General features: G+C 40.0%; 1 protein-coding gene across 2 annotated transcripts in view; it reads right to left on the bottom strand.

The window, feature by feature from the left end:
• LOC147213348 (uridine-cytidine kinase-like 1) overlaps positions 1-16187 on the bottom strand; it is a 39751-nt gene that overhangs the window by 8918 nt on the left and 14646 nt on the right. For both annotated transcript variants that reach the window (XR_015104510.1, XM_086143113.1), the window contains exons 5-8: positions 9817-9888; positions 5791-5980; positions 5466-5527; positions 1099-1118 (exon numbers count right to left, since the gene is read on the bottom strand). Coding sequence is in view for 1 of the 2 variants with exons in the window: in XM_086143113.1 (XP_085999239.1) it covers positions 1099-1118; positions 5466-5527; positions 5791-5980; positions 9817-9888 (344 nt within the window). In the remaining variant the exon portion in view is untranslated. The remainder of the gene's footprint in view (positions 1-1098; positions 1119-5465; positions 5528-5790; positions 5981-9816; positions 9889-16187) is intronic.

Genomic DNA, 16187 nt, shown 5'->3' with positions numbered 1-16187 from the left:
CATGAGAACCAGCTCTCATTAACTGTACATGTATGAAATGAAAATATAAATTAAGACAAAAGTGGATTGTAGAGATATGATGTGATGGAAGACCTCCCCTCAGCAGTTCATACTCACAAATGAAGCAAAAGTAAAATGTGCAGGAAAGAAAGTAACTGTGTTTCGGGTTCAGAGTTGGAAATGATTGTGATGGTAGTTTGTTAGTTTCATCAGCCTTCCCACTTTCCTTGCCTGGGCAGAAGCATTTTGACGGTATTTGTGGCTTTTTCTGATTTAAAAAGTGAGCACAAGGTCAAAATCGTGCTGTTTATTTTTCTCACAGTCATCATGACTTTCAGGGTTTAAAAGAAACCTTCGCTGCGGTTGAAAATGTCATTGTAATTCGCCTCCAGTCTAATAAATTATGTGACAAATATCTAAAATGCCACATAAGTTTCAGGTCTGGATTTGCAAATTTAAAGAGTATTCTCCTTTATTTTGAAAAGCAAAGGATCTCTGAAGACTGAATCTTAACCAGAACCAGTTCCTGTTCAAATGAATCCCTTCGTTAACTACAAGTAAACCAACTCTTACTGTTTTGTCATCGGAAGGATACTTGTGTTTTATCTCACAGGACAACAATGTCCAAATGCCAGAGCAGGCCATTCTGAGGGACAGCCGACACAAGCAGCCACCACGTACTTTAGATTTTGTCCGGTTGCGATTAGTTAAAAAGGATAAAATCTACATCATGAGAAGAAATGCAGCTGTAAGCAGCATACGTAAGTTGAGAAGCATCTCGTTGGCAAGGCAAAGCTGTTAAGATGTGCACCAGAAAATCCCAAGGTGAGCAGGCTGAAGGAGCGGGACTTGAAAACACTGTTAAAAGCACCGAAAATCCCATTTCTGGGAGCCGAGAGGTGGTTAGCTGCATGCTTTGAATTACCAGAAAAGCAACAGGTTCATAAAGGTGGGTTAAACAGGACAAAGATTGGCTTATTCTACAAGTGGGAAGGTGGGTTGGGGGGGTGGGAGGTCATTCACAGAGCATTAAAAAAAGCAGATTGAGAGACAAAATAAGCTCCAAGACTAGGAAAGGATGCACTCGGCGAGCCTCACATATCCCAGCGGAGCTTCCTCTTGAGGAGGTGACAGATTTTCGTTTGATGAGATTAAAAATAGAGAGAGAGAGAAAGTGAGAGACAGAGAAAACAGTTAAGAGCGGTGAAACACCTTTGACAACGAGTGAACTGTGCAACATTTATTTTCTTTCTTGTTCTGGGCTGAAGAACAAGGAGTTCAATGCAATTGATCTCAAAGTAGGTTCATTTTAAACCCCTCAATTAATGCTCCTTCCCTTTGGGCTACTTAAGAGGCTTCCATGCCTGTGCATTTTTACAAAACGGACTGTGGCAGCGTCTCTCAACAACTATTTCCAAAGTGCCGCTGGTAGAATTTACCCCGCCAAACCACATCTAATGAAGATGTCAGTCTAAAAAAAAAAAATGACAGTACGCCTCCTTTTCCCACAAACCCCAGCCATCTTCTAGGAATTTTTCCTTGTGCAGTCTCCAAAAAAGCTTTATAGCACCACCTCCAGGTGTTCACTGTAAACAGTCAAACATTGTCTGCATATAATGATACTTTCACCTGCTTTCTGTGCACATAAACCACAAACCAGCAGTGCCAAGATGTTTGGACGGCTGTGCTGACAGTTTGAAACTGGTCGTGTGAACGTGGCCTGTAGGCTTAACTCGGCGGGACGGATCCGTAACGGTTGTTTAAATTTTCAGTCGCAAACTGCACGTCCATGCGGGTACAGTGCATCGGCTGTAAGAAGGAGGCGAGTGATAGCGGCGCTTGTCTGACCTGGAATGGAAAAGTTTAACCTGAGTAAAGGTTTTCTCATTTTTGGATGGGAGCGCCTTTAGAAGCTGTCGTTGAAATTTGATCCTAAAATTTTAACGTACCCAAACTGGGTCTGGGCGCTATAGTCGAATATGACATTGTTTGAGCATTGTGCTGTAGAGGACAGTGTGATGAGGAGGCTCTAACCTTATTGCCACTTCAGATTTGTGGCCTGTAACTATTCTAAAAAGAGTTTTTAACACCTGAGTGACTTGGGAAAGTAAACAGCTGATATAGACCAGAGTGACGTCATTTATGCCTTGCTGTGCAAAATCCTGGTGGCATTTTAAAGTGGATTAAACAGAGGAAAGTCTCATGAATGTGTATCTAAATAATTTAAACCTGCTGTTTTTGCATTTTCACTGAAGTGCTATTTGCAAATTCCTGATATACATAATGAGATAAACAGACTGGCGGGCACCTAATCCACAATCAAATTAATTCCCATGTATAATTCAGGCTTGAAACGAATCTATGAATATCTGATTCTGTGAGTTTTCATTCTTGGAGATCGCTGTTCCTGTATAGAATGAAATAAACCTTAAATCAAATTGAAACCATCATAATCAGAGAAAATAAGGGCAGTAAAAAACATTTTAAAAAAATACTAAAAACTATCATCTGAACAAGAAACAACTGAAGAGGTGACGCAGGTGAAAAAAGGCTTTTCAAAATATCAAGCGGCTGCGAAAAAACTTGTAGGTACGAGACAAAAAATGAAAAAAAAAAAACAGAATTTGATCTAAAAAAAAATCTAGTGACAATAATCAATAAATTTGAGATTTTAAAGCATTATAATTATTTTCAAAGATAAATAAAGCCTTGGTTCGAATAGGCGTGATTAGGCAGGTGAATTAAATGATCAGGTTAATTAAAAGGTAAGTGAATCACATGAGCCATTGAAGTGGGTCCGTGCATCTGGAGCCGAACCGGTTTCAGAGGCCGAAAGGAGGAATAAAAGAAAAGACAAAGCGGGAAGGCCGGAGGTGAGAGAGAAGGAAAAATATAAAAAGCGCTGACAGTTGTACCTCACAGTGATCTCACGCTGGGACGGTTACACAGTATTCAGCCAGGCAAGAGGAGGCGTGCACGCACAAGGACATGCACACGGAGACAGGTGTGTGTTTGCAAACGGCAAGAAACAAAAGAAAAAAAAAAACAATAAACAAACATGAGACGAGCCATTCCTGCATTCAGCGATGTAAAAAGTATAAAAATAAAAATAAAAAAGACGCAAACATTCATTTGGAGTTAAATGTTTGTACATTGAGATTTGCAGAAATGAGCCATCACTTCACATGTTGGGCTTCTATTAGCTGGAAAATGTGGAGTATCATGACTTTTAGGGCCAAAATTGCACTTTTTGTTCAGTTTATATTCTGTCAAAATTGATTTTCCTGGATTCTATTGGATGGGGACCAAACAGAGCGGTTCTGTAAAGCCACAATGGATCTTCTTAATAAAGTTTTCGGGAATTGCTTTAAATGGAAAATGAAAACCAAAAGAGCATTAGGTCAATTTGTATGTTTTTAGGTTCCTTTAGTGAAATAGAAGAAAATATGCGTAAATTTAGAGGCTAAAGGAGAGATACGGGGCAAAATGATTTAGTTGAAGTGGTAAAATTTTATGTTGCAAAAAGATAGGAAAAAATTTAATAAACAGAGGGGAACCACAGCTTTATGAGTTGACCTTGAAATGAATAATAATGATAATAAAAAAATGTTTATTTGCCATATAAACGAACCAGCTCACTGGATGTAAAAAACTATGTAATAGCTCAATATCAAAAATGTGTTAATTCTTAACAGCGATCTCAATTCAATGTTCTCACTCAAACTTGTGGCTGTTAAAAAGGAAAAGCGATTAAAGTTTGAGTGATTGTAACTAGAAGCTCCTATAAATTTGACATAGCCCTTGTTTACACATCGAGAGAAGTGACTACTTTATGTGGTTTGTCAAAAGGCTGGCTGGTTAAAAAAGAAAGAAAAAAAACAGGCGAGAAAAAGAATTGAATACCCTTACTGTTTGTTTTGTTGGATCCATATTCAATTAACCGCCACGTATCATGAATAAAATCAATTTGGGGGGGGTGGATAAATAAATAAATAACATTTCCGTAGCAGGATACAATAAAAAAAAAAAAAAAAGTTTGCCTGCGGATTAACTGGAATGATTAATCGGTCATTTAACTACTCATTTTTCTTTCAGGATAAATAGACTGTTTACTGCAGCTGTAATGGTTTTGCAAAATTTCCATTAAACTTGCGATTGATTCCCTGGGAAACGGATTTGGGGATTACATTTTTAACGCCATCTTGAGTTACATGAGCACTCTTTGTTTATAAAGTCTGTTTTTTTGACGCACGTTACAGTTTAAACACCAAATCACTCCAGCAACTGGCAGCAGGGGACAGGACAGGACGCGCTAACCTTTAGCTCCCGTCCTCTCACTGTAAGCGTATGAAGATACATGTGAGCGACCGGCTGTGAATGAACATGTTCCAGGTGGATCCGGTGATAATGAGCTTCATAATGTGGTCGATGGTTGGGAAGATGGGGGATGGGGGAGGCATGACACCGCTCTGGCTTTAGGGGCTCATTAATCTTAAGCACTAAGACCTCAGTCTCACCAGGCTCAATGGGCCGTGGACAAGGAATGATGGGATATGGAAATCTTAAAGAACCTATTTGACTTCTAGGGAGCTGGAGGAAACTGCCTCTGGAATATTAACTTTAAAAAAAAAAAAAAGTTTGAATTCACCTTTTTTTTTTTTTTTTTTTTTAATTTGATTCAATTATTTCTAAGAAAAGGCCATTAATTTTGCCAGACAGTTGTGCATGAAAAATAAGAATTACTGCTCAGGACGGAATTTTCCACCGTGTATTCAGCTAACGTAAATGACAAAGTGTTAAGTACAGATAGCAGTACAGGCCACGTTCACACAAATTCATCTGAGAGTTGGACCTTATGAAAACTTTACATAACAAAAGAAAAAAAACATGGTGGCTTGGAGAGAATTAGAGGCTTTTTAAATTTTTTTGAGCTTATTAACCCTCATATTATGTTAAGGGTCAATATGACCCATTTCACCCATTGACCCAATGGGTCAAATTGACCCTTAACATAATATGAGGGTTAAGCAACTATCTAGACTGACTGTATTCCGATGCCTGAGCTGAAAATGAGTTTTCAGATAAAACTGATCACAGTGCCAGTATTAGAAGGGATCACAGTGCCAGTATTGGAAGGACAGTGTATGACAGATGTCCAAGCTAAACATCTAGCAGCAAATGTTTTTTGACAATTAGAAAGGGCCCGGCGTACGTTACTAGTCTAAAATGACGGTTTCTTGGGGCAGCAGCAACTGTATTAAAAAAAACAAACAAAAAAAAAAAAGCAAAGATACTCTTTATCAGCGCAACACACAGTCAAGGAAGCACTTTTCGTCTCGAGAAAAACCTTGGGAGTGTACCAATCGATAGTGAAAGGGTCGAGACCAAACTGTTGCCCGAATTGGAGAAATAGTGCTGACTCCCCCATCTCCCAAACAGAAACACAATTTGTGAGAAATACTTACCGTCTCCAATTGGCTGTGAACGTGCTGAACTATCAAATCTAACGCCACAAAGTTGTCTCCCCCTGTGAATATAGCAGCGGGAACAAGACAAAGATAAGACAGTTTGAGACAAATTGACAGCCTTCAAGTGGAGCTGCCAAAAGTGGATATGCTGGCAAGCCAATGATAGGAAAAGCATCAGTATTTCATGATGTCTGTTCATACAGAAATGAGTTACAGGTGACCTTTGCAAAGGATTAAGCAAAGAGTTACTGTCAATAAAAGCTCAGTAGCACTGATATCAGTTGACGTTCGTGAGGTATCACACCTTCGTCCCTGCACTGACCTCTGGGTACCACGATGTCGGCCAGCTGCATTGTGGGCTCTATATACTGCTCAAATGCCGGTTTTACAAACTTGTTGTACTGCTTGATTATACCGCTGATGTCCCGGCCACGCTGCGAAACGTCCCTCTTTAGCCTCCGTATGAGGCGGATATCAGAATCAGTGTCCACAAACACCTTCATGTCAAGAAGCTGGAAACAGAAGGGAGGAAGGTGATGTTGGAACTGCTTTACACTTACAAATGATTACCATCTTGAAACAGTTACAAGAATCAGACAAGGGATTTATTACTGTCACACGTTGTCACACTTTGAGCTTTTCTTGCTTCATTTTGCTTCACGCCGCTAAAATATTTATCCTCGATCCTCGTCACATCAGACCGATGAAATGACCGGGAAATTCTGAGGCCGTTCAACTCCGACACCGAAGGAGACGACTGACGGTTTTATTGCGCAGGAGGAAGCCCAAGATAGCAATCGGCTGCCGGTGCGGCTTATATTGAGGTACGCTCAATCGTCCGGAAATTACGGTATATGCTTTACCGTTTGTCTCAGACTAGAAAGTGTTGAAAAATAATTATTTCTTCAAAAATCGTAATTTATAACAGATAATGTAACACAGATGTGTCGCCATTGTTATATATAGTGCAAAATATGCTGTGTTGCTGTAAACCTGAATGCCAGGAATTCATGTCAATTCCTAAAATCAATTTGGTTTTACCAGAGAGAAAAAAAAAAAAAGATTAAAAATTCAAAATCTCTGAACTGTATTTCTATTCCAAACATTCGTTGAACAGAATATATAAATGTCAGAAGTACATTTTATGCGAAATTTTGTAAATGTATATCGATAAAATCACTTAAGGTAAAGGAAGGTCAAGACTTGTTGTTTCTTCTATTTTATAGAATTTGTGTGAGGATGAATGATAATTACTTGTTTCCTCGAGGCTCCAAGGGTTAAAACGAAAAATCCGGAGATAGTGCAGCAGATATAATGCAATTAATTTCCAGGTGCTTTGGTGGCGGCGTGCTGAAGGACGAAGCATAAAACGAGGAGGCGTTTTCCTTATCGCTCGAGATAAAGATGGCCGTTGAGCCAATCGGTAAGCTCCATTAAACCCATCCTAAACTCGTCAAAACCAGAGGGGAATCAATGAGCTGACATCCTGACTTTACTGAAACAACCAAGAGGCAACAGTCTTGTTCACAAAGGGAACAATTGAAGCAACGGTCTTGTTCACAAAGGGAACAATCGAAGCCCGGTAAGATGAAAAGGAGTTGGTGGGTGATTTAGATGATGACCGGTGGAGCCGCGGATATAACTCAGTGGGACAACAAGCTAGTGGATTCTATTGGCCGTAAATCGGATAAACTGACGACCAAAAGATGCAAAGTTGCTGTATAAGCAATGCTGTCAAGGAGGAAGGGGGTGAGGGATCGGCGCCGGAGATTAGAGTCCCAAAACTGGGGATGATCCTCTACAATGATACAACATGAAATCAAGGATTTCTTTATGGTTGTGCATCTAACAAGACGCTTTAAGGGACCAGTGATTTTGCAATCTCTTCTAGAAATTGATTGACCGTGTGAGTCTCTGTATTTGTTGATGATACATGTGCAGCTGTCAACCTCATATGAGAATCTGAATGCACCATTCGCCAACTGTCTGACTTGCAGCTAATAGTGACACGCTACAACAAATGATGTGTCCTCTACGATTATTCATCAGGACATCTCATCTCCAGAATTAAACAGGAAAAAACTGGTACTCTGTTATCTCCCCCAGCTTTAGAGGTTCAAATGAGAGGGAGGATGGTGATTGAGTATCGAGAAGGACGATCTGTAGAACTGTATCATTGTTGACATCCCTCTGCAAGGTTTACAAAACGGTTACATGGCCTTTTTTTCACGGTTATACCAATAAACGATACCCCTGCCACGCCTTTATCACGATGCATAGGAAGAGACTGGAGTCATGCAAAGAGAGGGCGCCCCCTGCACTACAAATCTTTCAAGAAGCTACGTCAACAACGATGACCAGCTCCACCGACACCTGAGCTGTACTCCGATGGCTTGTGGTGTTGCTTGCTTCACATATACGGTGAAAAAAGATTGTTCAACAAAGTTTTCTTGTGGTCGACCTGTCTTACAAACATGCATTCTTTAAGCTTTTACCATGAACACAAACCGAGCCTCACACACCCCAAAACAGCCAATGTTTGAGTCCGCCCAAGGGAAACGTTCTGACTGAGCTTCTTTCCAAAACCAGAAGAATTGCATGCATATTCAGGGCAGCTTCATCAGAAAATGTCGAAATCCTCACTTCATATGTCTGAGAACATCTAAGCTATCATATCATATCATATCATATCATATCATATCTAAGCGAACAGAATTTGCTCTTTCAATTACATGCAGGAAATACAGAATGTTGTATGCATGTAAACTTTCTCACTGCTGTAATAACATTTGGGGATTGGCGATCTGGAGGATGTGTTACTGCAACAATTTGCAGTCAACTTTGATAACAGTGAGGATATGAGGATATGATAACATGCATCAAGACGTGCATCAATCATTAATAACCCCTTTCTCCCACAATATGTGGAACTTTAAACCTTATCTTCAAGGACATCATGTGGATCAGCTGCTATAAAGATCTGCAGGAAATCCTCTGCCCTCAACCACTGTCAAGGAAATAAATAAACAGGGGTGATGTGCCAGACAGGGATAATGTGCGGTGCTCCTAATTTTACCGTAGGTTTTGGGGTTTTTTTGCATTCTTATGCCCTCCATGTCACATCATATTGCTGAGATGTGTGTACTGTAAAATCTCCACATTGTGGACTAAAAATCTTTAACAAGGAGAATGACTGAATTGGAATGAAGTCATTCACATTCAGATATTGCAATATTTAAGGAATGACAATGTCAGTATGAACTAAAATCTGACAATTGACAAATTTATAAAGTAACTTCACCATACCCCCATTTGGTGTCGTAGTCGAACGCAGCTCCCTGAGCAGAACGCTCTATTAGCATATCAGATTGGCAGCTGCAATTGACTTGAATTCAATGGATGGACACAAAGGGCAATTAATCACTGAGAATGGCTGTTATTAAGTGAAGCTGAACTGGTCTCAGGGGAGGCAGCATGTCTTATCACCACGGTCCAGCAGAGACACGAGTGCGCGCACACATGCACTCACACACACACACAAGGTTGTCTAAAAGAAAGGTGCAGCAGCAGGACCTCGCTGCTATAAACACCCCATCTCCTTTGACCTAAAACCAGCCGCAGCATTAAAAGTACAGCGTTAATTTCCTGCTCATGAGGAAGGGTTATTCCTCATGTGCTTGCAAAGAATTCCAAATGTGTGGGGTTTTCACATTTTTAACATTTTGATAACCATCGTTTCATGTCACACTGGGATTTAAGTTGCACAATTTTTATAAGCAAATATAAAAAAGAATAGAATGTAAATTAAGTTGGTTTCCCTGAATTAAATTTCACACAAGTATTGACATTAGCACAACCAGGGTTTGTGATAAATAACACAATTTACATGCATAATTTAACTTTACATCTCTGACTTTGAGTTGGCTTTGATTAATTATCAAAAAATAATGTATAAAAGGTATTTACTAAGAAAATATCTCTGTGATTGTGGTTTGCTAAATAATTTTTTTTTTTTTTTTATTTAACAGAGGGTTTAATGGCTGTGAGGTCTGTCGACACAAAGGTAAATAGATAAATAAATAAATACATACATAAATAAATAAATGAATAAAGCGAAGGATGCAGTTCTCTGTGAACTTGATCCGCTACAAATACTACCAATATTAATAATATTCAAGGAGACTTTGACTTAGATGTAATGATAAAGATTAAATTAAAAATCTCTCTATCAAAAGTCAAAATTTCACTTCCGTGTCTGAGTTTTAGGGAATGGATTGAGCAGGATATGTCCTCGCATAGTTACGAAACTAGCTCCGGGACTTGTCAAATGTTTGGTTTAATAGCTCACCTTAAGCAGCTCCTTGTTGGCAAAGGCTAGAATTCCTTCAAAAATGACGACATTGGCTCCATACACTGTTTTCTGTGAGACAAGAGTAAACAAAGAAAGAAAAAAATTTAAGGGACGTGGGAAAAAAACGATATACTGTTCTGAGCCCACAACTCAAATTGGGTGATTATCCAAACCAAATAGCAGTTATTTTCATGTTTACCACATAGGACATTCCAGAGGTTAAGAGGAATAATGAGATTAGAGTTCTCATATTTCATTATACTCATAAAAAAGTAAACTGAGTTTTTGCACAAGCTCACTCTCTCAATGAATTATTTTTTGATGCACAAGGCTACATAAGGAGCAGCATGGAGCATCATTATTAGTATCATGGTGCTTGGATAGTAGTTCATTGCACTTCAGTTGTTTTGGAAAAAAAAAACTAAAAGCACACAAACCTGACACTCTGGCCACAGGGTCAATCGATCATGACTTTTTTTTTTTCTCCATTCAAGTTCGATAAGTTCCTTGGAATAACCTTTAATGTAAATACAGTGATCCCTCGTTATAACGCGTTTTACTTATCACGGTTTCGCTACTTCACGGATTTGCATCGTGCATTGTGTTCTGCATTCTGATTGGCCAAAAAGTCACTCCGCTTCTTCTCTACCTGTGCATCGATAACGTTGCAGTTTAATATGTACACAAATGTAAAACAGCTTGCCAAATTTACATTACGTACGTGCAAATTCTCTTGCAATTTCGAGTTTCTCTAAAACCCATAATGTTGACAAAACGATCTGGACCGACAAAAGCACCTGCGGCAGGGCCCAAAAGGCAGCGGAAGATGCTATCTATCACAGATAAAGTTAAACTTCTGGACATGCTAAGGGAAGGTAAAAGCTATGCGGCTGTAGGTCGACATTATGGAATTAATAAATCTTCCGTTCGTTCCATAAAGAAGGAGGAAAAAAACATAAGGACGACAGCAGTAATGTATAATAGAGTATTTAATTGTATAGTAATTGTAAAAAAAAAAAAAAAGGTTTTTACTTCACAGATTTTGCCTATCACGGGTTCTTTTTGGAACGTAACCCCCGCGAAATACAAGGGTATACTGTACGTTATAATACCGGCTGCTTGCAAGAGGGCAGAGAAAGTCAAAATAGTCTGGGTTTTCTTCATTGCGTTGTCCTCTGAACTGCAATTAACCCTATCAGAGCAGATGACCAGCAGGAATTTAAATCAATTACTGTCTAAATCAAAGACAAAATGGTGCAGAGAACAATGCCTTCCTATCACCTTCCACCGGCCGCTGTCATGACATGGCCAGTGATCTGCACACTTCTGTATTGATTCTGACACAGAGAGAACACAAGAGGGAGTCGAGGCAGTCGGCGTGGAGCTTTGAGCTCCCACCCCTTCCCCCCCGGACCCTCCAGCTTAATTAAAATCACACAGATAACCCCCACCACCACCAAAAAAAAAAAAGGGGTGGAGGGCTTTAGATGATCGGCCATTCCCCGTGTGGCTTTGTGTCTTTCAGCCATGAAATTACATCACAAAGCAATAAAGAGCAGTTGACAGGAAGGCAGTACATGGCCAGATTGATTCTTTATAATGTTTTTTGGGTGGGTGGGTGAGTTCCCTCTGGGGTAATGTTCTGTATGCTAAATCCTTAATAATTAGCAAATTAGAAGACGTCCCTTTCCCCTCAGCATATTTTGCAAATTAATCTTGGAAGATTTTCGGTGAATATTAAATAATAGTAATAGTTTCTATTTTGCACGCAACTAGATACTCTAGGAGGAATTTATGTTTAGATGATGAGATGAGATGAGAACAACTTTATTAATCCCGAAGGAAATTTTTGTGCCAGAGTTTCAAGTAAAAACATAACAGTAATAGACAACAGTGGAAAGGAGGAAGAATAAGAAATATAATGAAATATAAATTGTCTTAGCTGTTAGCAGTAACTACAAAGATTTACAGTCCTGAATTAAGTGGCTTGTGTTGTGAGGTTTTTTTTTTGTGGGGATCATCATTTAAAATGTTATTTTGCCAATATTTAATTTAAGTCAATGGACCACACAGTTCTTTGCATGGTTGAAAAAAAATCTCCCCCTTGTAACACGACCATTGTTGAAATCTTCCTAACTGTTATATCCCACTGTTGTTTTTTCAAGTAATACAATTACTAATGAAGAATATACTAAAAGTGAGTAAAAAACAAAAGCAATAGGTATTAAAACAAATGTGTCTGTAAAATGATAGAATAGGAATGTAACAAGTAAAAAATCTGAATATTTTTCTTCTTTTTATTTCAGGTGCCACAGTGAATCATTGTCCCCATCTAACCCTACTCTCTGGATCCTCTCAAACCAACAGACTTTATGTCCTCTTTCACTATATCCATAAATCTCCAGTTGGGTCTTCCTCTAGGCCTCCTGCCATGCAGTTCCAACCTCAGCATCCTTCTAACCATATATTCACTATCACTCCTCTGTAAATGTTCAAACCATCTCAGGCTGACTTTATCTCCAAAACATTTAACATGTGCTGATCTGATGGACTCATTCCTGGTCCCATTCATCCTCCTCACTCCCGATTAGAGTCTCAAAATGTTCATGTCTGCCTCCTGTATTTTCCTCTGTGACGCTGCCTCTAAACTGTAAAACATCACTGGTCTGACCAACATCTTTACACCTTTTACTTCCATTCTGGCTGATACTTGTTTATCTCAAATTAAATCTGACACTTTTCTTCATTTGTTCCAACCTTTTTGCATACAGTGTCTATCATAAGTATTCACCCCCTTGGATGTTTTACCCTTTTAGTGCTTTCATAAATCAATCATGGTCAATAAAATTTGGCTTCTTTAACAAAAAAAAATTATTGGAAAAAACTCTTTAATGTAATAGTGACAACAGATTTCTACAAGAAATTGTCAATGAAATAAAAATATATAAAGAAATATAATTGTTTGCATCATTAATCACCCCCTTTTTAAGTTAATACATGAAGACAGAAGAACACTCCAAGAAACTCAGGGAAAGGGTGATTGAGATGTACAATTCAGGGGATGGATCCAAAAAAATTTCCAAGGCATTGAACATCCCCCGGAGGTCAGTGAAATTCATTATGAAGAAATGGAAGGAATATGGCACTTGTGTGAATCTGCTTAGATCAGGCTGCCCTCGTGACCTAGCAAGTAGGAGACTAGTGAGAGAAGCAACAAAGACCCCTACGACTACTCTGAAGAAGGAGTTACAAGCTTCAGCTGCTGAGATGGGAGAGACTGTGCATGCTGCCCGGGTTCTTCACCGGTCAAAGCTTTATGGGAGAGTAGCAATGAGAAAGCCACTGTTGAAGAAAAGTTATTTAGATCTCGACTAGAGTTTGCCAAAAAGCACGTGGAAGACCTCATGGTCAAGTGGAAGAAGTGAGACCAAAATTGAGCTTTTTGGCCATCAGACAAGACGTCATGTTTGGCGGAAACCAAACACTGCACATCACCAAAAAGACACCATCCCCGCTGTTAAGCATGGTGGTGGTAGCATCATGCAGTGCTGATGTTTCTAACCCAGACCTGGAAGGCTTGTAAAGATAGGGGGCAGAATGAATACTGCAAAATACACTGAAATCCTGGGGGACAATCTTATTCAGCCTGCAAGAGAACTACAGCTTGGCAGAAGATTTATTTTCCAGCAAGACAATGATCCGAAGCATGATGCAAAATCTACACAGGAATGGTTAAAAAATAACCAGGTAAATGTTCTGGAGTGGCCGAGTCAAAGTCCAGACCTCAATCCTATTGAGAACTTGTGGCTGGACTTAGATGTACAAGACTTATCCAGACTTATCCACACAGACTCACTGCTGTGATTGCATCCAAAGGTGCATCTACAAAATACTGACTGAAAATACTGATTCCTGTGTAGATTCTCACAGCAGATCACAGTGTCATCTGCAAACATCATTGTCCATAGATATTCCTGTCAAACCTCATCTGTCACCCTGTCCACCACCCAAACAAGAAGGGGCCGAGAGGAGATCCTTGATATAGTCCCGCCTCCACGTTGAGCTCCTCTTTTACACATATGGCACACCTCACCACAATTCTCATACATGTCCTGCACCACCAGAACATACTTTGCTACCAGTACTATACATACAGTTCCTCTCTCTGCACCCTTTCAAATGCTTTTACTATGTCTACAATGGCACACTGCTGTTCCCTTTGACCTTGTCTGTACTTATCCATCAACATTCTGAAAACAAATACTCTGTACTACTCTTTCTGACATAAAACCATGCCGCTGCTCACAAACGCTCACCTCTACCCTCAGTCTAGCCTCCCCTACTCTTTACCATAACATCATTGTACGGCTCATCGTCTTTGTTACTCTGTAGTTATCACAATTCATATCGCCCTTATCCTTTAAAATTTGGCACCAGCACTCTCCACCATTCCTCTGGCATCTCCTCACTCTAAGATCATGTTGAATGATCTAACCAAAAACTGACACTTCCATACCTCCGCTGGTAAATTACCAGAACAAACTGCCTTTCTACTCTTCATCTTCTTCAAAGCACTCATCACCTCCAGCCTCCCAAGTGTTGTTGAGCAAGACACTGAACCTCTAACTGCTCCCCTGGCGCTGCTCAGTAGCTGCCTTCTGCCCATGGCACATCTGTGATGGGTTGAATGCAGTGGTTGAATTTTGCTGATGCTGTGCTGTATGAATAACTGAACATTACAATAAAGGTCTTTCTTCTCTTTCTACTGTACACCTGTCTGCTCTCTTCAGGCCCCTCATTGTCCCACTTCTTTACTAGCCTCTCTATATGAACTCGTGCACCTCTACTTTAGTTCTCTCCCTGATCCCATTAGCTATAGTTGTTCATTCAACTCTTGCCTGAAAAGCACACAATACTCCACCACTTTGTTCTCTGCTCTGCTTTTGTCCTTTTCATCTTCCTTCTGCCAGTCATCTTAAAAAAACATTTTCCTGTCCCGTCTGGCTACTCGCTCACCTACCGCTACTTTGCACACACTGATCTCCATCAGATTTCATTATCCCTACAAGATGTAGTCCATCTGTGAGCTCCTACCTCCTTCTCTTAGAGCATATGTAGCTTGTTCCTGCCTGCCTATTCTGAAAGAAAGAATACACTAAAACCATTTCCATCCTTTTTGCAAAGTCTACCACTATCTGTCCCTCTGTGTTCCTACCCGGGACACCAAAACGGCTCATCACTATTGATCACCTCTGTTAACCTGCACATGTTCATTGAGGTCTGACAAATCATCACTCTCACCTCTGGGAATATTCTACCTAACTCCATCTAACTTGGTCCAGGATTTCACCCTCTCTTCTGACTCAAATCCTGCCTGTGGGGCATAACCACAAACATTGAGCATCACATCCTCAAGGCCTAGCTTAAGCCTCATAGCTGAATAAAATATATAAATGGAGAAATAAGCACATAAAATCTAGTTAAAGCCCAAAGTCTTAAATTCACTTTATAAACAAACATTCTCTGCCAAAATATTAGTGTGTTTTAAGAGAAAAGCATCAGGGGCCTGATAGATGGATGGATAGATGAACTGTTTCTGAGCTCAAGCCCAAAGCAAACCTGGCTTTTATTTTCTGCTCCCATCGACAAAACCACCACAATCATAAAGTACACAGTGGGCACCGGTGTGTGTTAGTGGGACCACAGGCCGCCTGTGTGCAACCTATGATTAATAGGCAGTTCAGGTCATAAAAACTAACACTATGATTACTATCAGATGGTGATGGGAAGTGAAATGATACACATCAGTGGGAAATGTTGAGGGCTTCATCTGAAATGTGTGCAACGCAGAGGTGAAGAATGCTAATAGCTCCACTCTGAACAGAGCCTGATCGTGAGTTCTACTTTGCTCAACCACCTCTGCACCTGCAATTCCCATTGTGATGGCGTTGGCACTCTCACAAGCTGGTGTTTGTTCCTGCAGCAGTTCTTTTTCTTATTTTGACTTTCCTTAATAAAAGGCCAAATCACACCAAAATCGTCTCATGACACAGCAGAAACCTTCGCCCAGGGGTGTCAAACTCAAGGCCCGTGGGCCGGATTAGGACCATGAACAGGTTTAATCCGGCTCGCAAAGCAGAAAAATACCAGGTTTGAAGAGTGAATTGAACAATAGATACCTAACAGTAGTACATGTGTCATGATTTTACTGATCTGGAAAGACAACAAGGGAGATGGACATGGAGATAAAAAGTCAGAGTTGATGGAATGAGGTTTGGGTTGGGTTGGGACAGGCACCAACAATCTCATGCTAGTGGCAAAAGCAGCACTAACATCTGGTTCTGGTGACATAGTAGAATAATGGCTTC

This window comes from Fistularia commersonii, chromosome 36 (genome assembly GCF_037954325.1).
Source record: "Fistularia commersonii isolate RoL2024-O1a breed Wild chromosome 36, RoL_Fcom_v1.0, whole genome shotgun sequence".
Lineage (NCBI taxonomy): Eukaryota > Metazoa > Chordata > Actinopteri > Syngnathiformes > Fistulariidae > Fistularia > Fistularia commersonii.
The sequence above is the reverse complement of the archived record's forward strand: the minus strand, read 5'-3'. Positions and strand labels throughout refer to the sequence as shown.